Genomic DNA, 23,177 nt, shown 5'->3' with positions numbered 1-23,177 from the left:
AGAACCTTGCGTCCAACCTCCTAGAGAACATTGGCTCCGCCTTCCTCCCTTGGGGAGATAACCTTGCGTCCAACATTCTCCACATTAATGTATTCGTATAGAAGTATCTTTAACACACCATGATGTAGCCTCTATCTCTGTAACACCTCAACCGCCACCTTGCTTAGTGAGCCCATGTCCACTCTCAGTTCATGGGCCCACCTTTTAAGTGGGTCCTACATCTATTCTCGGCCTGTGGACCCACCTATATTTGATGGCCGGTTTGTTACATTTGGGAGGCTTTAAAAACTTGTTTACCGACCCTACAAATCAACAGATGATATTTTCCTGTGTTTTTGTCCTCACCACACAGTTTTGACAATCACTTCCACGAAGATCACCCATCATGAAGTTCTCTCAGGACCTTTGACCGGAAAAATAAGTGCATTTTGGTGACATATGTGACCAAATCAATTCTTTTAAACATTTCCGCAAACCAGAGTGTCACAGTCTTTGAGCTCCTATGGATCTATCAACAACAATTTATATTTTTCTAATCTATCTATCTATGTTTGTTGTAAACTTGTGTTTGAAAACGCATATATTCATTTTTTTTTGGTCAATATATTAATCTTACCTATTCCCGACTGAAAAAGTAAAAAGTAGAAGAAAATTTTGGTTTAAAAAATAAGAAAAATTTACCTTCCCAATAAATTTTTTTTTCCAATTAAACAAAACTGAAAGCAGTGTTTTTGAATAAATGATTTAATATGAGACGATCTATGTTTATATAGAAGTAGGTATTTACAAAATTTTAAATTAATAATTAACTGTATATTTTCCTTAATCACTTTTTCTATTTTTTTTTGTAGAATTAATAACTAAAAACTAAAAATAAGTAAATAATATTATAATTTCGAATTTTATGATATATATATATATAATCTCCTTATAATTATTTTAAAAACCTTTGTATTTTTTAATAAATTCTGTAATTTTTGATAATTATCATTTTACTTTATTAATATTTTTTTAAACAAAATATTTTATTTTTGTTATAATCAAATTTTTTCTTTTAAATATTAACTTTTACACTTGTCAAAATCTGAGATTGATAACTTGACACATGTCAAAATCTTGTTAATGACTAACTTTCAAAACCCAACTTTATCTAATAAGATTTCTTTCATATTTTTTGTAAGAAAAGTGATGAAAAATATTAATTTTCATTTTTTTAATTAAAAATAATTACATCATGCTTTGCCAAGATAATTTGGTTGTGTAATTGTAAAAGTTCAAGTTGGAACAAATTTGATCTGTGTCTTTACACTTGTAGCATTCTTATGAAAAGAAATGAAAATTATCCACTCTTGTCATAAGACTCAAAACCCAATGGCCCAATAAAATGTTTGGGAATCAACCTTAACCAAACATCATATCTAATTGTATATCATATTCTTCCTCTCCTCAATAATTAACAATAAATATTTAATAACTAATATATGAAAAGATATCTACCAATCCCTAATAAGAAGAAAAAACATAAAATCTTCTCTTTTTTTTTTTTGTTTTTTCTTTTGTCAACAACATAAAATCTTCATTTACCAACAATAAAATAAAATTTATATTTCCCTTGCTCTCTTACCCTTAAAATCTCCTTTTCCTAAAATCAAATCATCTAGTACCCTGTCTCTCTTCCTCCTTCCCTCTCTCTACTGATCATCTTCATAAAGGTAAATGCCAATGGCAAGAGCATGTTCTTTGTTATTTATTACATTGTTCATAAGATTTTGTCTCGATCTTTTCTTTTTGCATATTGTAATTCTTATTTCTTAGAAAAATAAAACAGGACATAGATTAATGGAGGAGCCAAAATGGCTGGAAGCTCTCTTAAGAACACACTTCTTCAGCATTTGTCCTCAGCACCGCGAGATGCCGCGGAATGAGTGCAACATGTTCTGCCTCTCCTGTCAAAACGCTGCGTTTTGCTTCTACTGCCGCTCCTCCTTCCACATTGACCATCCCGTCCTTCAGGTCCACCTTCTTCTCAACACACATTGCATATTTATATCACTTTTCACTCAACTCAATTCTTTATCGATCATTGGCACGGAGACAGATAAGAAGATCGTCGTATCACGATGTGGTGAGAGTATCCGAGATAGAGAATGCATTGGACATAAGAGGAGTGCAAACTTATGTCATCAACAGCGCGAGGGTTCTCTTCTTAAATGAGAGACCTCAGCCTAAGAATTCCTCTCATGGCGCCGCCTCCTCCAACCCAAAATCCATATCCTACTTCTGTGAGACATGTTGCAGAACCCTTCTTGATCCCTTTCGCTTCTGTTCCTTGGGTTGCAAGGTTCGTTCACCTAAACTTTTTTCTGAATGCACACATTTCGCTATATAAGCCAATGTGGAGTCAATCGATAACACAAGTACTTTACAACATTGGTTTATGCATATTTTCATAATTATTACTATATAATGTCTTCTAATTTATTTGTCCAATTGAAAATGAGGAATCAGTTTTAGGATACACTGTTTAGTTATATGTATGGTAGAATCACTGAATCATCTATATTCAAATTCGCATTTGTTTGTCTCATATAATGTATCTTAAGAAAATGTATATACGTTACATTTGCAAAAGGGAAATGTATGATGTGATCATCATGATAAAAATGTCAGGTTGAAGGAATGAGGAAGAATAAGGAAGAGGAAGAAGAAAGATTGCGTAAAGAAAGACAACAAGAAACGCACAAAGGCACGCATCCTCCAACTCATACCTCTAATTCTAGGCGACGAAAAGGCATTCCTCATAGAGCACCTTTTGCCTCCTAATTTAATCAATCTTTTTCAAGAAATATATGAAATATTAAAATATAAAAAAACTTTTCTTTAACTTATTTTTATTTTTTAAAATCCATTTAATGGTCCACCCAAATTAGCATAATATATGTGTATTGGGTGGGTGTATTTATATATTCCCAATTTGTACAATGTCCAGCTCACTCCTCACAATCCTCTCACATGGTAACAACAATTTGTCTAGAAGAAAATCCTAATTTCCCCTACTTTTTTATATTTATTTATTCATCATTAAATACATTTCTAGCTAATTTTATACCATATCTATATGAGTAGGATTGTGGGATAGACTATGTTTGATATACTAATTAATTTGTGAAATATAAGTCTAATCATTATAATTACACATTGTACTAAAATCAAGAGCAAAAAGACTTTGCGGAAGGAAGAAAGGAATAACATGAAAATTAGGAAATAGTTATAGACTACGAGAATGTCGGTGAAGATCTATATTTTATACTTTTATTTTCGAGCATGTAGCTAGTGGTTTGAAGTTACCTGTCTCTATATCCATCTAGCTAAATATTTTAGTTTAGAAAACTGAAATTTTGTGGGGTTTAGGGCTCAATAATTGTGTATCTAAATGGCTAATAGGGACATGAATGTGTATATGTTTTGTATAAGACACATGAAATGTTTCTCTACTTGTTTTCGACATTAATTCTAAGCTGCTATATATATATATTTTAAATATAAAAATAGTTTGTCGTAGCCGTTAGGTATTCGAAAGGTACAGTTACTTAAAAAAGAAAGGAAACTTTCACTTATTATTTACATAAATAGTTTAAGTTGTAAAATTTTACGTCAAGGATGGTTATTACTTTAGTACGTATTGACCGTAATTTCTTTTCACTTATTTACATAATCTGATAATTTATGTCATTTATTAAAATAGCTAGGTTCTTAACTTTATAAATTACGTTTCGAATTAATTAGTTCTTGTACATATAACTGTAACAATATTTTTTTACTTGCGTTTCAAATTTTAAAATCTGACCACAAGGAAACGGCAACATTCAGTGGGGTCGAACCACAAGACCACAAGAAACAAAACAATACTTATAAGAATATAAGACACTTTATGAACCAAACGAAAACAGTGATTGTTTCTAAATTTTCTTCTAAAAACAAACTTAAATAAGAAAAGTTGAACAAGAACTAAACAAGTGAAGTAAGCAGAAAAAGAGAACAAAAAAAGTGAAGTAAGCATGCAAAAATTAACAAATTCAATGACCAAACTGTTGGAGTAAGCTTGAAGTAAGCTTGGAGATCAAGCTAATCAAAGAGAAATGGAAATTGGAGATTATATTTAGGAGATATCTAAATGTAATAGAATAAGAAGTTTTCCATTTAAGATTAGAAGAATATTCTTAGGAGTGTTATATATAAGGAGATGCTGAGATGTAGCATAACCTAAGAAGTTGTGAGTTTTAGAGAAGAGAGATTTAAGAGAGAGAGAGCTTAAGTTTTGAGATATTTTCTTAAGTAATAAGAGAGTTATTCTTATAAATTTGTCTTTCAATTCTTCTTTAAATTCTATATTTGGTATCAGAGCCTTACAAAGCTTATCAAAAGGATTTGTAAGACGCCATGGGTGAAATAACGGAATCAACAAACACGTCGCTATCCAAGCTACAAGAAGGAGGCGGTGGCTCTTCCTCATCAATCAAGTGTCCTACTCTAACTGCAACCAACTACACGGTCTGGGCTATGAAGATGAAAATTCTTCTCAAGGTACAAAGTCAGGAAATCATTGATGAAACATCAACCGATGCGGAGAAGAATGATATGGCCACAGCTCTGCTTTTCCAATCTATTCCGGAGGCGCTTGTGCTACAAGTAGGAGAACTGGAGTCTGCGAAGCAAGTTTGGGATGCCATTAAAACCAGACACGTAGGTGCGGACAGAGTCAAGGAAGCAAGGCTGCAAACGTTGATGGCTGAGTTCGATCGCTTGAAGATGAAGGATACGGAGACAATCGATGACTTCGTCGGCAAGCTATCGGAAATCTCCTCTAAATCAGCTGCACTCGGGGTAGAAATTGAAGAACCAAGAATCGTGAACAAGTTCCTAAAAAGTCTTCCAAGGAGAAAATTCATACATATCGTGGCTTCGCTGGAGCAAGTGTTAGACCTTAAGAAAACAAGCTTTGAAGATATCATCGGACGTTTAAAGGTCTATGAAGAACGTATCTTTGAGGAAGAAGAAGCTCAGGACGATCAAAGCAAACTCATGTATGCAAACTTGGATTCAACAGCAAACCGTGAGTTCACCGGAGGATATAGAGGACGTGGTGGACGGTTCTATGGCAGAGGAAGAGGACGCGGAAGGTTTAATGGTGGAAGAGACAATTCAAAGGTGACCTGCTATCGATGTGATAAAGTGGGTCACTTCGCATCGAATTGCCCGGATCGGCTCTTGAAATTACAAGAAGTGCAGGAGAGTGACAACAAGAGTACGGTAGAGGCTGATGAGCTTATGATACATGAGGTGGTGTATCTAAATGAAGAAAAGGTTGTTACTAGCGTGTATGAGACTAACAGCGGAAGAGATGATGATTGGTATCTCGACAATGGAGCCAGCAACCACATGACAGGAGATCGACGATACTTCTCGAAACTTGATGATTCTATTACCCGGAAAGTGCGTTTTGGAGATGATTCCCGCATAGACATCAAAGGAAAGGGATCGATTGAACTCATTGATCAAAACGGAGAGCTGAGGATAATGACTGATGTTTATTTCATTCCTGGATTGAAGAGCAACATCATTAGTCTCGGACAAGCTACAGAAGCAGGATGTGATGTTAGAATGAGGGGAGACAACTTAACGATGCACGATCAAGAGGGAAGGCTGCTTGTCAAAGCGATTAGATCAAAGAATCGACTTTACAAGGTGAATATGGGGATAAAAGACACAACATGTTTGTACTCAGCAACAACAAGTGACTCAAGCAGATGGCACGCACGGTTAGGTCACATTAATCATGAGAACATGAGGTCCATGGTGCAGAGAGAACTGGTCATGGGAATTCCGCTTACTAACTTTGAAAAGAAATTGTGTGGATCATGCTTGCTTGGGAAGCAAGCAAGGCAAGCCTTCCCACATTGTACCATGTTTCGAGCGACCAAAGTACTTGAATTGGTGCATGGTGACCTCTGTGGTCCCATAACACCAAGCACAATGGCTGGAAACAAGTATGTCTTTGTACTCATTGACGACTACTCAAGATACATGTGGATAACCTTGATGAAGGAGAAGAGTGAAGCTCTTAATAAGTTCATGAGATTCAAGAGTTTGGTGGAGCATGAAACCGGTGGAAGAATTCAAACGTTTCGGACAAATAGAGGAGGTGAATTTGTTTCAAAGGAGTTCAACGATTTCTGTGATAAGTCAGGCATAAAACGACATCTCACGGCTCCGTACACTCCGCAGCAGAATGGAGTTGTTGAAAGGCGTAACAGAATTTTGATGGAGATGACCCGGAGCATTCTCAAACATATGCGTGTCCCGAACTTTCTGTGGGGTGAAGCAGTGAGACACTCTACGTATCTCATAAACAGAGTTGCTACAAGATCTATCAAGAACAAGACACCATATGAGATGCTTCGAGGTAAGAAACCAAATGTTCATCATCTAAGGGTATTTGGCTGCATCGGATATGTGAAAACTGAAGCTCCGCACTTGAAAAAACTGGATGATCGATCACGAGTGTTAGTTCATCTCGGGACGGAGCTGGGATCCAAAGCTTACCGCTTATATGATCCACACACTAAGAGAATAGTGGTAAGTCGGGATGTAGTTTTTGATGAAGCAACAGGCTGGAACTGGAATCAAAGTAGTATGGAGCAAGGAGAAGCTGGAGAGTTTAGAATAAGCCTTGAAGTTTTTGGAAATCATGGTATTCATGATTCTGAGCCGTTTACTGCAGATGCGGGAACATAGGAGGTAGTAAGAACAGAGGGAGTGCGAACAGAGGAGCTAGTTCCAACTACCTTAAATGACGATCAAGATAGTGATTCTGAGGCCAATGATGAGAGTGAAGAAGACAACTCCGATGATGTTAATCCAGGTCCACAACCGATTGTTAGAAGATCAACAAGAGCAACAACACGACCCAAGTACCTCAACGATTACGTGTTATTAGCTGAAGCAGAAGGAGAACGTCTCTTAATGTTGATGAACGAAGAGCCAAGAGGGTTTTACGAAGCAACAAAATCGGAGGAGTGGATGCAAGCTTGTGAGGATGAGATTCATTCTATTACAAAGAACGCCACTTGGAACCTTGTTGAACTTCCACCCGCAGCAAAGCCAATAGGACTAAAATGGGTCTTTAAGCTTAAAAAAAATTTTGATGGAAGCATAAACAAATATAAGGCTAGGCTTGTTGCAAAGGGATATGTGCAGAGACATGGGATTGATTTTGAGGATGTATTTGCTCCTGTGGCTCGAATTGAAACAATCAGTCTTCTTATTAGCTTAGCCGCATCTAATGGGTGGGAGATACATCATCTCGACGTCAAGACAGCATTCCTCCATGGAGAGTTAAAGGAAACGGTCTATGTGACACAACCAGAAGGTTTTGTTGTCAAAGGAAGTGAAGACAAAGTCTATAAGCTCAACAAAGCGTTATATGGTCTTAGGCAAGCTCCAAGAGCCTGGAATGAAAAACTAAATGAAGTTCTCAAAGGACTAAACTTCAAAAGGTGCTCCAAAGAACCTTCGGTGTATCGGAAGAAGGTAAACAAGGATATCCTTCTTGTTGCAGTCTACGTTGATGACTTGTTTGTTTCGAGAACTAGTGTTGCGGTTATAGAAGACTTCAAGAAGGAGATGGCGTTAAGATTTGAAATGAGTGATTTGGGTAAGTTAACGTATTATCTTGGAATTGAAGTGTACCAACACAAGGATGGAATAACTTTGAGTCAGAAACGGTATGCGTTAAAGATATTGGAAGAAGCTGGACTTTCAAAGTGTAATCCGGTTCAAATGCCAATGGAGGCTGGTCTGAAACTATCAAAAGCAACAGAGGAGAGAGACATTGATGCCACAAGCTATAGGAAAAACGTGGGATGTCTTCGTTATCTACTTCATACAAGACCCGACTTGTCTTTTTGTGTTGGAGTTTTGAGCCGTTATATGCAAAACCCGAAAGAGTCTCATGGAGCAGCAATGAAGCAGTGTTTGAGGTATTTGCGAGGAACCACCACACTCGGTTTAACGTTTACAAGGTCAACTACGGAGGAGACAAGTCTGATCGGTTACAGTGACAGCAGTCATAACGTAGACCCGGACGATGGTAAGAGCACAACCGGTCACGTATTTTATCTTGGAAACAGTCTGGTTTCGTGGTGCTCTCAGAAGCAAGGAACGATGGCTTTATCGTCGTGTGAGGCAGAATTCATGGCAGCTACTGAGGCTGCTAGACAAGCGATATGGCTTCAGGAGTTACTTAGTGAAATCACCGAGATACCAAGTGGAAAGGCAATGATTCGAATAGATAATCAATCTGCGATTGCTCTCACTAAAAATCCGGTGTTCCATGGTCGGAGTAAGCATATACACACAAGATATCACTTTATACGTGAGTGTGTAGAGAACAGACAAGTTGAGGTCGAGCATGTTCCCGGAGATGAACAAAAGGCAGATATTTTGACAAAAGCTCTCGGAAGAATCAAGTACAAGGAAATGAGAGAACTCATTGGTGTTAAGGACATTGGAGGAGAAGACTTCAAGCTTAGGAGGGAGAATGTTGGAGTAAGCTTGAAGTAAGCTTGGAGATCAAGCTAATCAAAGAGAAATGGAAATTGGAGATTATATTTAGGAGATATCTAAATGTAATAGAATAAGAAGTTTTCCATTTAAGATTAGAAGAATATTCTTAGGAGTGTTATATATAAGGAGATGCTGAGATGTAGCATAATCTAAGAAGTTGTGAGTTTTAGAGAAGAGAGATTTGAGAGAGAGAGAGCTTAAGTTTTGAGATATTTTCTTAAGCAATAAGAGAGTTATTCTTATAAATTTGTCTTTCAATTCTTCTTTAAATTCTATACAAACCACGGAAGCAAACAACAAAAACGTGAAACTAACGATTGAATTCAACAGATTGGTTAGTTAACTTAGATTAAGTAGCAACTTATATGTTTTTGTGGGTATTAGTCTTTATTCTTTTGTGGATTAAACACTCTAGTACTCGATGACACACCATACAGCATACAAATAGAGTTGTCAAACTCTATCGATATACATCATATACTCATCCTTTTTTAAGTCGTCGGAGTCTCTCGTTTTCAGCTTCATCGAGCTCACGACACAAATAAACGAGAGAGAAAATGTGTTTTTTATATGTCGCTATCTGCGACGTGAAAAATGACAAGGCCTAGAATCATGTATAAACTATAAACAAGATGAGTGAGTCACCAACTGTAGATTATTTTGTTTTTGACGTTTTTCCTTACAAACTTGTTCAAGTTGGGTATCAACCAGTAATTTCTTATAAACAAAGAAACAAAAATATTGCTAATAGATGTGCTAAAAGCCGAAAAGTAAGTTTTAAACTATAATATGGAGAGAATTTGTCCCAGAAAAAAAAAAGAACTATAATATGGAGAGTTGTGAATTTTCTATGAATATTGTGGGCATTAGTTTGAATAAAAGAAAACAGAACATTGTTTTGCTTTCAGTTAATGTAAAAAAATAAGGGCATCAAGAAAAAATTTGGGAAACAAAATGATGGAGCTTACATTAAAACATGTAGATGAAAAAGTCCATTTAGAAGCAAACTAGCTAGCTAGCTAGAGTCTGTTTATAAACTTATATATTATCTTCAGCATAGTCTACAAAGGTGTAAACTCTAGTAGGATTCTCAAACGCTTCAAAGCCTTGAACTCTGACTCTTTGAAATGTTTTTCTTTGGGGATTGAAGTAGAATACAGAGAAACGTTCAGATGTATAGTTCGTGGACAAAATAATTTCCCTAGTAGCAGTTACTACGACAACGAAAACATCTCCCTCAATGAACATATCCACGGGAAAGGTGTATTCTTTTTTCAACCACTCTTGTTTCTGGGCATCCTCCAGAATCCACAAGCACATATCAAGATTACAGCTAGGCCTTTCGTAATCATTATAAACGTAATTATGAGTATACCAGGAGCAACTAATAACGCCTAGTTTACCCTTGTAATTTATCAGTTTAGTAGGCGGAGATGATAATAATAACTTCCTGTAGGTGATAATAGAATTTGTCCGAAGAAACCAAAGCTTTTCAGACCTTAACATCAAAGCAAGCTATCTTCACACCCGTTGCTAGCCCAGCTATGTAATACAAAACCCCATTGATGCATACCCATTCACCTATAGGATAATGGTTTTCGGGACAATACATTTGTCTCCATGACATGTTCCCAGTTCCTAATGTCAGAATATGTACTACAAGAAAATTGAGTTTTAATAGCACAGTAGTATAGCGTTTTTGGCAATAATGCTATCGTTAGTAGACTTTTAATTTTTAGATAGCGTTTGTGTATATGTAAACGCTATGTTATATTATATTAAAAAAATGAATAAAGTTTTTGCCTATTTCGAGGCTATGTTTAATAGCAATACCAATTAGTAAACGCTATGATAGTGTTAGGCGGTAAACTAAAAATTAGATCCCGCGACACTTAGAAAAATTTGGAGGCTATCTTTTCACTTCTCGACAAAAATCCCTAATTACCCACGAACCCTAAAAATTTCATTTCTTCCCTCTCTCTTCTTTTTGCTCGATTTTCACTGTCTATTTCCGAAATCCGACTTGTGTCCGACACAATTTTTACTCTCCCAACACAGATCTCCGACAATTTCACTCTCCGACACAGATCTTACTCAAAGTCTTTGCCAAATCGGATTGTCTCCCGAGTCCTTCCAGCTTCCCCTCGGTCGATTGTGGTTTTATTTTTCTGGTAAATCTCACTCTTTTGTACGAAATCTCAGTTTTGTTCATTCTTTCGATCTAGGGTTTTATTGTTCTGATTCTTCTGATATGTTTCTAATTTGTTACTTTCGTTTTTTTGTCGGTCGATTTCAAGGAAAAGTAAAGACAATCTTGAAGGTATTTCACTCCAACTTGATTGGTCTAACATATCGGTCGATTTCGTTTTTTTGTTTTTTTTTTTGTCGGTCGATTTCGTTCTTTTTTGTTGTGACTTAACGTGAGTGTATCTGATTACTTGTGTGCACATTTGGTCGGAGCTGTTGTAACATGGATAAAACTTGGGTCTGGTTACCAAGGTATTAACTTGAATGTTCTTCATCCATATCATTTCAGATTCGGGTTTCTTAGATTTTGTTTCTCTGATTACTTTTGTACGTTTCTTTATTACTTACAGGAATAGTCTTGAGTATGAGCTAGAAGCAACTAAATTTGTGTTTGATTCAGCAAGATGTTTGGGTAATCTATCAGATATGTTTTGTCCTTGCGTTGACTGTCGCAATGTGGTTCATCAGTCAAATGAGACAGTGTTGGAGCATCTGGTTATTAGAGGGATGGATCTAAAGTACAAGAGAAGTAAATGTTGGAGTAAACATGGGGAGATAAGGAATGAAAAGACAGCAGATGCTGATACATCTGAGTACGAGGCTTTTGAGTTGATTAGGACAGCTTTTAAGTCGAGTGAAGGCAAGAAATTGTCTGAGAATCACAGTGTAGAAGAGTTGGAGGGTATTGACAGTAAAGAGGAAATCGAGTTTAGAAAGAAGTTAGAGGATGCAGAAACTCCCTTATACTCGACGTGTGCTAACTACAAAAAGGTTTCTGCAATCATGGCACTTTACCGGATAAAGGTCAAGAGTGGGATGTCAGAGAACTTTTTTGATCAGCTACTGACAATAGTACATGACATGCTACCTGGAGAGAATGTGCTGCCTACGTCTACAGATGAGATGAAGAGATTTTTGAAGGTTTTTGGTTTTGGTTATGATTCCATTCACGCCTGCATAAATGATTTTATCCTTTATCGGAAGCAATATGTGGAGTCAACAAGCTGTCCAAGATGTGCTGAATCAAGATGGGAAACAGATAATATAACCGGTGAGGAGAGGAAAGGGATTCCAGCAAAGGTGCTATGGTACTTTCCAATAAAAGATAGATTTAGGAGGATGTTTAGATCAAAACGGTTGGCTGAGGATTTGCGTTGGCACTTTACTAATGCTAGTGAAGATGGTACAATGCGGCATCCAGTGGACTCCTTGACTTGGATCCAGGTAAACGATAAATGGCCAGAGTTTGCTGGGGATGCTAGAAACCTTAGACTAGGAATTTCTACTGATGGGATGAATCCGTTCGCTATCCAAAACACCAAATACAGCACATGGTCGGTGTTCTTAGTCAATTAAAATATGGCTCCAACGGAGTGTATGAAAGAAGAAAACATCATGTTGTCAATGTTGATACCTTGACCAACCGCACCAAGCAACAATATTGATGTATATCTACAGCCGCTGATAGATGACCTAAAAGAGTTATGGAATGATGGTATGGAGGTTTATGACTCGTTTAAGCAGGAGAGTTTCACTCTAAGAGCTATATTGTTGTGGAGTATCACTGACTATCCAGCATTAGGTACATTATCTGGATGTAAAGTGAAAGGGAAGCAAGCGTGTATTGTCTGTGGGAAGGATACACCTCATAGGTGGTTAAAGTTCAGCCGCAAACATGTATATATGGGTAACATGAAGCGTTTGAGACCTGGGCATCCTTATAGACGTAAGAAAGGGTGGTTTGACAATACGGTGGAGGTTGGTACTGCAAATAGAATTCAGAGTGGAGCAGAAATACTTGAGAGCCTTAAAGATTTTAGGAATGAATTTGGTAGACCTTTAGATAAGAAAGGCAAGAGAAAAAGAGTTGAGGCAGATGTTGATGATGCGAGTTCAGCTGATGAATATGAAGAAGGCGATGATCAATGGCGGTGGAAAAAAAGATCAATCTTCTTTGACTTACCTTATTGGAAGGTTAGTAGAAATTAATAAATGAAATTTCAATTTGGTTCTTCAATTTAACTACTATAGTGTGTTTCTGATTTTTACTTGTTGAATGGATATTGCAGTATCTGCCTGTGAGGCATAATATTGATGTCATGCACGTGGAAAAGAATGTGTCTGATGCACTATTACCTATTCTGATGCATAGTGGAAAATCCAAGGATGGGTTGAAAGCAAGGAAAGATTTAGAAGACATTGGTATTCGAAGCAACTTACATGCGGAGATACGTGGGAAGAGAACCTACTTACCTCCAGCTGCGTATTGGCTTTCTAAGGAGGAGAAACGTAAATTGTGCAGAAGGATATCCAAATTCAGAGGTCCTGATGGATATTGTGCCAACATCTCTAATTGTGTGTCAGTAGATCCTCCCAGCATTGGTGGTCTCAAGTCACATGACCATCATGTCATAATGCAGAACCTGTTTCCGGTGGTTTTGAGAGGTTTACTGCCTAAAGGACCTCATATAGCAGTGAATCGAGTATGCAATTACTTCAACAGGCTGTGCCAACGTGTAATTGATCCAGAGAAGCTAATTACACTAGAATCAGAGTTCGTGGAAACAATGTGTCAGTTGGAGAGATACTTTCCACCATCTCTTTTTGACATTATGTTTCACCTGCCAATACACCTAGCAAGAGAAGCACGCTTGGGTGGCCCTGTACACTTCAGATGGATGTACCCTTTTGAGAGGTAATTTCTATGTTCTATATATTTAAGATGTTAAATAATCTTGTATGGCCATAATAATAATGAGTTTTTTTATGTACATGTAGATACATGAAGACACTAAAGACATATGTGAAGAATTTTGCAAGGCCAGAAGCTTGTATGGCTGAAGGCTACTTGGCTGGTGAATGCCTTGCGTTTTGTTTAGAGTTTCTTCAGAAGTCTGTTCCAGTTGAAGAAACACTTGCTCGCAATGAAGATGTTGAGGTAGATGAACATGTCCTTGAAGGTCGACCACTGCAGAAAGCCACAGAAAAGATTCTCACAGATAAAGAGGGAGACATAGCTCATTGGTATATTCTCATGAATACAGCAGTCATGGAACCATATATTGAGTAAGGGTAAATTTGATTGAGTTTTATATTTACAATCTTGGACTTTTAGGAAATATGAGTCTAACTATGTGTAAAACAGGTTGCATTTGGAAGAACTGCAAGCTACAGATGCAAGATGCGCAAAGAATTCAACTCTATTGTGGAAATATCATAACGAAAGGTTCCCACAGTGGATTAAAGAAAAGGTTAGAAGAATGTCAAATATCAATTTGTTAGTTATAAATTTGATTGTGGTTGTGTTCATGACAAATAATTGTTTTTTGTTAACTGTTAGATACCAAGTAACTCGAAGGACCATTCTAGTAGGCTGAGATGGCTTGCTTTTGGACCAAGACATATCGCTCAAACTTATAAGGGTTTTGTAGTAAACGGCCATCGCTTTCAAACAGATGATGTCAAGAGGAAGACTCATAATAGTGGAGTAACTTATGAAGCATTCTCTATGTGTAGAGCTAGTTCTAAAGATACGAGACAAATGGCAGACATAGTAGCATTCTATGGAGTGATAAAGGAGATCGTATTGATGGACTACCACATGTTCCAGGTTCCATTATTTAGGTGTAGTTGGGCTAACAAAGGGATGGAGTGAAAGAGGAAGACGGGTTCACCCTTGTCAATCTCCATATGAATCAGACATCATTCTTAAATGATCCTTTCATTCTGGCATCGCAACCTAAACAAGTTTTTTACTCCAGAGATGATGAGAACTCACCTTGGTATGTTGTTATGCGGGCACCACCAAGAGGGTACAACATGATGGACACAGTAGATGAGTTAGTTCCTGCACAAGCATCAGTCCAGCCAATTGAAGATTTAGGAGATCATGAGACTGATGATGACAGTTTTGTGTTAGGGATGATTGTGAAGGTGTTCTAGTATAGGATTTAATTAAAAACTTGATTGTGTTTCAGGTAACCAAAGATGATGAAACCTGTAGCTGATAAAGTAGTTCGTCGCAGTAAGCGCCAGGCGGGAGTTGATGTGAGTCTTGTATTATCCTTGAGGACGAAGAAAAACAAGAAGGCTCATGTAACTGAAGGAGATAATAGTGCAGAGGAACCGGATCAGAGTGTTGAGATAATGCAAAATGTAACTGAAGGAGATAAGAACGCAGAGAAACCAGATGTTGGAGAAAGAGATGAGACTGAAGCAGAAGAAGACTCACCCCGTGTACAAGAATCTAACGCCTCTGAAACACAAACACAACAATCAGATAACATAAAGAAGAAGTCAAGAGGTCCAACGAGAATGCGCAAAGTGGCAAAGCATGATGACGATAAGGTGGATGTGGAGTTTAATGCTATGGGTGAGCATGTTGGCAGTGGATCAGTGACACTCTCCTCTTTCCTTGGTCCTCTTGTGAGAGAGCATGTGCCAGTACTGCTAGATGACTGGAGACATCTCGATGAAAGGACAAAAGACGTGATGTGGGAAGAAATTCAGGTAAACTTGACTAAGTGTATATCTATCTATTAATAATCTGTAAATGATTTTAATGTTTTAAGTTGGCAATGTCTGACAGGTAAGGTTCAATTTGAAAGAAGATTGGCAAAAAGAAGCACTCTTAAGGCAAATGGGTGGGTTGTGGAGGGCTTCTAAATCTACGCTTTCTAGAAAAGTTCGAGCTACTAAAAGCAAGGTCAAATTACAGGAACTAAAGCCTAGCAACATCCAATGTGCATCAGCTTGGAACAGTTGGGTGAATAAATTGAATAGCACAGCTTCTAAGGTGATTAAAAAACTTCCCATTGATTATTTAACTTTTTTTTTTGTGTATATTACTTATGGCCATTTCTTTGTCTCAATAGGAGAAAAGTGAAAAATTCAGACGTATGAGGAAGGGTCAAATTCCTCACACCACCAGCCGCAAAAGAATGGTTCGCTTAGCTCATGAGATGGTATGTGTGCTTCTATATTGAATTGGTTGGTTGTATGACTACTTGAGATATTATAGAATTGGTTGGTTGTACTTGTAGAAAAAAAAGAGTTCTGATCCTAGGAAAGTTACTAGAAGTAAGGTGTGGATAGCAGGACATACACATTCTGATGGAAGACCTGTGAGGGAAGAATTTGCAGAAACGATTGTAAGAATCACCAATCATAATGTTTGTTCTTTAAGTTATTTGAAAGTAGTTTATATATGTTGTGTATCAATTTTTATTTCAGGAAAAGATCAAGACAATTGATAGTGAAATGGACTCCACAACCACGGATAATGTTAGAGACGATGCTGTGAGTCAGGTACTTGGAAAAGACAAACCAGGAAGACTTAGGGGCATGGGCAGAGGCGCTACTGTTACCAAGATGGCATTCTTACAGACTAGAGACTCCCATGTCCAGAAGCTTGAAGCTACTCAAGCAGAATTACTTACCAAGATTGCAGATTTGGAGAATGTGGTCAGTAACTTAGCTGGTAAAAAGGTAACTATTTTAAACTGGTTCTGTCATGATGTGAAATTTTAAGATGTAATTTTGATTTAGATACCAACTTATATGGATGTTTTGGTTATCATGTCCTTGCAGAGTCATGATCCGGTTTCGCAGTCTGACTTAAGCGATGCTACCAAAGGAGGAATTAGGTGCCAGCTACTGGATTGGTGTTCGGCTAATGATGTGGTTGTTGGTGAAGGAGAATACTGTTCCAGTGAACCTACATATAAGATTGGTCGCATTCCATTGGGTCCTAATGCAGCAGCTGTAATTGTGAAGTATGCATCAATCCCAGAAGCATATATCTGGAGACCTACTCCAACCATTGTCTCACTTAGTCAAGCTGTAGGAGGTAAAATCGCATGGCCCACTGACAAGATAATATTAGACGATCCCCTATCCCAACCTCCTACCACTGTTAGTGAAGAGGTAAATTACGACTGCTGTATTTCTCTCTAGAATAATGTGAATTAGATTATAATTTGACTGTATATTTTTTGCGACTCGTTAGCAAACAGATGCATCACTAGGAAGAGTTCACATCTTTGATTATTGGAATGGAAATGGGGATTTGATTGCTGAGGGTCTGTTGTTGTCAACTGATGCTAAACATTTGGTGAACGATATTGCACTGGGACCAAATGCTGCAGTTGTTAAGGTCCAGCTAGTGGTAAACCCGGATGCTTATTTATGGAGACCAATGCCTGAATTCTCAATCATGGGTGATGCACTAAATGAGACCATAGCATGGCCTATTGATAAGATAAACCTAATCCAAACACTTCCAACCGATGAATCAACCAGGAAATCAAGTCAGGTAAGTTTTGCAACTACTTTTTTTGCATGTCTGAATGGTTGAAACTTTGATTGCAATTGTTGATCTGATGATGTGTTATAATTTTTGGTTATAGAGTGCTAGTCCCAGCACTGGTAGTAGCAGCAAATGTGCCAAACAGAAGTGTATTCTGTTGGATATTGATAACTCTGGGCAGAGAGTTGCAACCGGTCGTGTATCCTCAACTGATCCAGCAGAGAAGGTTCATTTCGTCCCTTTAGGTCCCAATGCTAGCAAGGTATGGGTAGAGGTTTCAAAGGTTGATGGTGCTAGAGTATGGAGAGCAAACTCTGAGGTTGAATTCATAGCTGATGCAGTCGGAACCACTGTGGCTTGGCCTAATGACAAGATTATATTCATTTGAGGCTGACACATTTGAATTTTATGTAGTACTATGAACTTGTATCTTTAGAATGTTTGTGGCTTTGTAACATTCAATCTTATTGGATATTTTAAATTTCTATTAAACAAATCAAAATTTTTATCAATTAAAAAAAATAATATAATAAAAAAATAAATAATTAAAATAAATAATAAAAAAATAAATGTAAACAATTACATTTATATAAATGCTATATTAATATTTAAAACAACAATTTGAAAACGCTGTTATAGAATATTTAATTGCAGATGCACAAACGCTATGGTAGCCGTGAATACGATAGCAGAACAAAAAAACGCTATATAAAGTGTCTGACCTATAATGACGGGCGCAGATGTAGCGTTTGTTAAAACTCTATGGTATTGATAGATAGCGTTATTCAGATGCTATTAAAACCCAATTTTCTTGTAGTTTCATTAGATGCTCCATTGAGTGAGTTCCTTAGGGTTAGTGCTTTGTATCGTTTGCCAATAGGATCATACCCTAATAAGCTTCTTGAATCCCCTTTCCAGTTCAGTTGAGGTAATCTCACGTACTGTCCCATGCTAGGGTTACATATAGCCGGCGCTTTACTTCTCTGCATATTAGGGGAATAGAGCAAGCCAGAGACCGGACCACAAATCTCTTTTCCAATATTTCCACGTAATTGCATATGAAAATCGGCTGATACTACAAGAGAGTTGTTCTCGTCTCGGTTCTGGAGCAGAGGCGACGTGTAGAAGCGCCATTCGTTGGAGTCTTTGACGGCGAATAAGAGACGTGGCTCAGAAGTCAAGGATCTTGTTAAGAGCAACTTGGTGAAATCTTGAGAGGTGAGTATTAGAGCTGTCAAAACGGGCGGGCTGTCCATAGGCGAACCATGTCCAATTCATTATGGACCAGTCATGGACAAACCCATAATTGAAACGGACTTAAGTGGGCATGGACAACAAAGCCCACGGACAAAACGGGCGTGGACAACCTGGACATTGGGCGGCCCATTGGACAAACAATTCTAGTTTATATGCATATTATTTTAAGTTATGTTAAATTTAACAAACCGTTACAAGTTTGAGCATAAGCGATTTGCGATCCATCATAAGTTTGAGGTAACATTTAAGTTATGTTAAATTTGTTTAAATTAAATTAAGTTTAATTAGTTTATATGCATATTACTATATGTATTATTTATAGAGTAAAATACTATACATATCTCTTGATTTAATGGTAGGCGCTGCATCCTTGATCATTTAAATCTACATTCTTGATCTAATGGTAGGCTCTGCCTCCTTGATCATATGTTCAGATCTATATATTTTAAATCATATGGTAGGCTATGCCTCCTAAAATGATTGTTTTAATTTATGAATATATTATATAGCTTATAATTTTGTTTTATAGTTTATATTTATTGCTAAAACAAGATTTTACAAAATTATTTCATAAAATTTTATATTTAACAAATTATTTTATTATTTATATAGTAATCATGTCAAACTTGGCAAAGCTTGAATTCCTCGCCCTTGATGTCTCTGGGAAAAATTATATGTCATGGACGTTAGATGCAAAATTCTATCTGAAAGGGAATGGGCTTCTTAAAACCCTCGATCAGTCAGAAACGGGGTTAGAAGAGGAAAAAGCAAGAACCATGATGTTCTTGCGTCATCATCTCCACGATGGTTTAAAAAATGAATACATCACGAAAGAAAATCCTGCAGATCTCTGGAACTTGCTCAAGGATAGATTTGATCACCAAAAGTATGTGATCTTACCTAAAGCCAAACATGAATGGCTAAACCTGCGTTTTCAGGATTACAAAAGTGTAAGTGGAGTACAATTCCGCTTTGTTTGGAATCACTTCGAGGATGGCTCTCTGCAGAGAAGAAGTTTACGATTATGATATGATCGAAAAAACATTTCAAACTTTTCATCCTTCAAATGTACTCCTGCAGCAACAATATCGAGAAAGAGGATATACTCGATATTCTGAATTAATGCAAGTTCTGCATTTTGCTGAACAAAATAATGAGCTCGTGATGATATATCATCAAACCCGTCCAACTGGATCAGCTCCACTTTCAGAAGTGAATGTTGCTACATCCAGCTTTAATAATTGGCAAGGACGAGGACACGGACGCGGTCGCGGTCGCGGTCGAGGCCGTGGAGGTGGTCATGGAAGAGGAAAAGGAAGGGGTCTCTCTCCTAATGATTTCAAGGCAAGAAAAACCAACAAAAATCTTCAAATCAATAATGTTGGTCGCGTTATAAAGAAACAAGGTGAAAGTACTTGTTACAGATGCGGCATAAAAGGACATTGGTACCAGACCTGTCGTATTCCAAAACATTTGGCCGATCTGTACCAAGCATCCCAAAAGGCAAAAGAAAGGGATGTTGAGACCAACCTCATCTATGATAAAGCTGGACCTTCTTTCCATGGTCTAAACGATAAACCCCATCTTGATATAGCAGATTTTCTCGTTGATAATGAAAATAGAAAATCATGCGAATAAGGCCGATATGCCATGATATGCTTTGTCATAGTTTGATATGTACTTTATGTTTATAAAATGTCTTTTTGGATAATAGTTTTATTGTAATATATAATAAATTTTTTTGTAAGACTTTTTGTTATTTCATTAATGTTTATTTTATAAATATTTTATCTCAGAAAATGTCAAATTTTGAGATTGAGGATGGAGATATGTGTCTAGCAGACAGTGCTACAACGCACTCAATACTTAAAAAGAAAAAATATTTCTCCTCTCTCGAAATAAATGACTCCGCTAGAAGCGTGAGCACTATATGTGGTAATGCAAAGATTATTATAGGCTCTGGAAAAACCAATTTTTCAATGCCAAGGGGAACAAAATTTGAAATTTATGCATTATATTGCCCTAAGTCTCATAGAAACTTGATTAGTTTCAGAGATATCCGAAGAAATGGATATCATATAGAGACTCTGAATAAGAATGGCATTGAATATCTTTGCATAACATCTGAGGAGAAACATATATTGGAAGAATTACCAATGTTATCCTCTGGATTCTATTGCACAAAAATAAATAATTTTGCGTCTTATGTCACAGTAAACTCTAAGTTTACTAGTATATTTAAGATATGACATGAAAGACTTGGACATCCTGGTTCAGTCATGATGCGAAAAATTGTACAAAATTCCAATGGTCATCCATTGAAAACCAAAAGATTTTTAGATCTGATGAGTTTTCATGTGATGCATGTTCTCAAGGAAAACTCATAATTCGACCATCGCCAGCCAAAATTGGGAATGAATCACCATTATTCTTAGAGAGAATACATGGTGATATATGTGGATCTATCCACCCTTCATGCGGGCTGTTTCGTTATTTTATGGTAATGATTGATGCATCTAGTAGATGGTCAAATGTGTGTCTATTGACAACAAGAAACACGACCTTCGCAAAATTCATTTCCCAAATAATCAGGTTGAAAGTTCAATTCCCTGATTATGCCATAAAGAAAATCAGACTTGATAACGCTGGTGAATTCACTTCACAAGCTTTCAATGACTATTGTATGTCAATAGGAATTGATGTTGAGCATCCGGTTCCTCATGTTCAAACACAAAATGGCATGGCTGAATCTTTGATTAAACGGCTACAACTCATTGCTAGACCGTTGATATTGAGAACAAAGCTCCCAATTTCTATATGGGGTCATGCTATATTGCATGTTGCGGTATTGGTCCAAATACGACCAAGCACATATTATAAATATTCTCCTTTACAATTAGCATCTGGCCAAGAGCCAAACATATCCTATCTCCGTATATTTGGCTGTGCGGTTTATGTTCCTATAGCCCCACCGCAAAGAACAAAAATGGGACCACAAAGGAGATTGAGCATATATGTCGGTTATGCATCACCGAGTATAATTCGATATCTTGAACCGCAAATTGGTGATATGTTTACGGCACGTTTTGCCGATTGCCATTTTAATGAAGATGAATTTCCAGCATTAGGGGGAGGAATTAAACAAGTACCAAAAGATATTACATGGTATACACCATCTTTGATATATCTTGATCCCCCTACAAATCAACGTGAACTGGAAGTTCAGAAAATTGTACATTTACAAAGTTTGGTAAATCAATTACCAGATACGTTCATAGATACAAAAAGGGTGACAAAGTCATATATCCCCGCTGCAAATGCACCATCAAGTGTTGAAATTCCTAAAGACGAACTTGATGGAAGCAAAGCTAATGACCAAGGTTCAATTGAAACGGGGGAGGCCAATGGGCTCTAAAGGTAAAAATCCCCGAAAGAAAAAGAAAATGGGAGATGAAAAGGTTCAAGAAGAACCAAATAAAGAGAAAAGTCCTCAGAATGATACAGAAAAATATGAGGTTTCTATTAACGATGCTCAAAATGGAATGTTATGGTATAGAGATGAAATCAATGATGATAATGGAATATTCTCTTTTTCTGTATCTAAAGAGATCGTTCATGAAAAAGATGATCCAGATCCAAGGTCCGTATCAGAATGCCAATATAGGACTGATTGGGAGAAATGGAAAAAGGGTATGCAACTTGAGTTTCTCTTCCTCAATAAAAGAAATGTCTTTGGACCTCTTGTCACTGCATCTAAAGATGTAAAACCTGTTGGTTGCAATTGGGTATTTGTGCGAAAAAGAAATGAGAAAGATGAAATCACACGATATAAAGCCCGACTTGTTGCACAAGGTTTTTCTCAAAGACTTGGAGTTGATTATGAAGAAACATATTCCCCACTCATGGATGCAATTACATTCAAGTACTTAATGAGTCTAACAGCTTCTAAGAAATTAGAAATGTACCTTATGGATGTAGTGACAACATATTTATATGGATCATTGGATAATGATATACATGAAAATTCTAGAAGGATTTAAGATTCATGAGGCATTAGATTCTAAGTCTAATGAAATTTGTGCAATCAAATTACAGCGATCACTTTACGGGTTAAAACAATCTGGGCGCATGTGGTATAATCGCTTAAGCGAATACCTATTGAAGAAAGGGTATGTTAATAATGAAATATGCCCATGCGTTGTTATAAAGAAATCTCCATCAGGATTTGTGATCATTGCTGTATATGTTAATGATCTGAACATAATTGGAACTCAAAAGGAGATTGATTATGCAAGAACTCATATGAAGGAAGAGTTTGAAATGAAAGATCTTGGAAAGACTAAATTCATTCTCGGGCTTCAAATAGAGCATTTCCAAGATGGAATATTTGTGCATCAATCAAATTATACAAAAAAGATTTTAAAGCGCTTTAATATGGACAAAGCAACTCCTTTGAGTACTCCAATGGTCAATAGATCTCTAAATGTCGATAGTGATCCATTCAGACCTTGTGAAAACAACGAGAAAATACTTGGTCCGGAAGTACCTTATATGAGTGCTATCGGTGGACTCATGTATCTTGCAAATTGCACTAGACCAGATATTGCATTCGCTACGAATCTACTTGCAAGATACAACTCATCCCCTACTCGCAGGCATTGGAATGGGATAAAACATATTCTCTGTTATCTTCAAGGTACGATTGACTTGGGATTATTCTATCCTAGAAACTCTTCGGTTG

At 37.0% G+C, this 23,177-nt stretch overlaps 2 protein-coding genes and 2 pseudogenes across 6 annotated transcripts; 3 read left to right on the top strand and 1 right to left on the bottom strand.

Annotated features, from left to right (window-relative positions):
• The first annotated feature begins 1,574 nt into the window (after window positions 1–1,574).
• LOC104786931 (protein RGF1 INDUCIBLE TRANSCRIPTION FACTOR 1) lies at window positions 1,575–3,041 on the top strand. 4 transcript variants are annotated; one of them, XM_010512408.3, is made up of 4 exons: window positions 1,575–1,712; window positions 1,829–2,013; window positions 2,099–2,341; window positions 2,671–3,041. In XM_010512408.3, the coding sequence occupies exons 2-4, from the start codon at window positions 1,840–1,842 to the stop codon at window positions 2,821–2,823; spliced, it is 570 nt and encodes a 189-aa protein (XP_010510710.1). In that variant the 5' UTR covers window positions 1,575–1,712; window positions 1,829–1,839; the 3' UTR covers window positions 2,824–3,041. The 4 variants fall into 4 exon arrangements, with proteins under 4 accessions (XP_010510710.1, XP_087306389.1, XP_087306391.1 ...); XM_087450265.1 differs by having other exon boundaries at window positions 1,578–1,712; window positions 1,816–2,013; XM_087450263.1 differs by having other exon boundaries at window positions 1,829–2,341.
• A 6,622-nt stretch (window positions 3,042–9,663) lies between these two features.
• LOC109131618 (putative F-box protein At5g52620 pseudogene) lies at window positions 9,664–18,435 on the bottom strand (annotated as a pseudogene).
• LOC147943985 (uncharacterized) lies at window positions 11,096–17,749 on the top strand (annotated as a pseudogene). Its single transcript, XR_015558473.1, has 10 exons — window positions 11,096–11,124; window positions 11,223–12,846; window positions 12,942–13,567; window positions 13,651–13,938; window positions 14,018–14,123; window positions 16,105–16,359; window positions 16,462–16,785; window positions 16,828–16,833; window positions 16,880–17,185; window positions 17,280–17,749. The product of XR_015558473.1 is annotated as an uncharacterized LOC147943985 (transcript).
• A 618-nt stretch (window positions 18,436–19,053) lies between the features above and the next one.
• Window positions 19,054–20,074, top strand: LOC147943984 (uncharacterized). The gene is made up of 2 exons (XM_087512425.1): window positions 19,054–19,386; window positions 19,517–20,074. The coding sequence occupies exons 1-2, from the start codon at window positions 19,054–19,056 to the stop codon at window positions 20,072–20,074; spliced, it is 891 nt and encodes a 296-aa protein (XP_087368551.1).
• Window positions 20,075–23,177: the final 3,103 nt, after the last annotated feature.

This window comes from Camelina sativa, chromosome 5 (genome assembly GCF_030686135.1).
Source record: "Camelina sativa cultivar CO46 ecotype springtype chromosome 5, ASM3068613v1".
In the NCBI taxonomy this organism is placed as follows: Eukaryota; Viridiplantae; Streptophyta; class Magnoliopsida; order Brassicales; family Brassicaceae; genus Camelina; species Camelina sativa.
The sequence above is the reverse complement of the archived record's forward strand: the minus strand, read 5'-3'. Positions and strand labels throughout refer to the sequence as shown.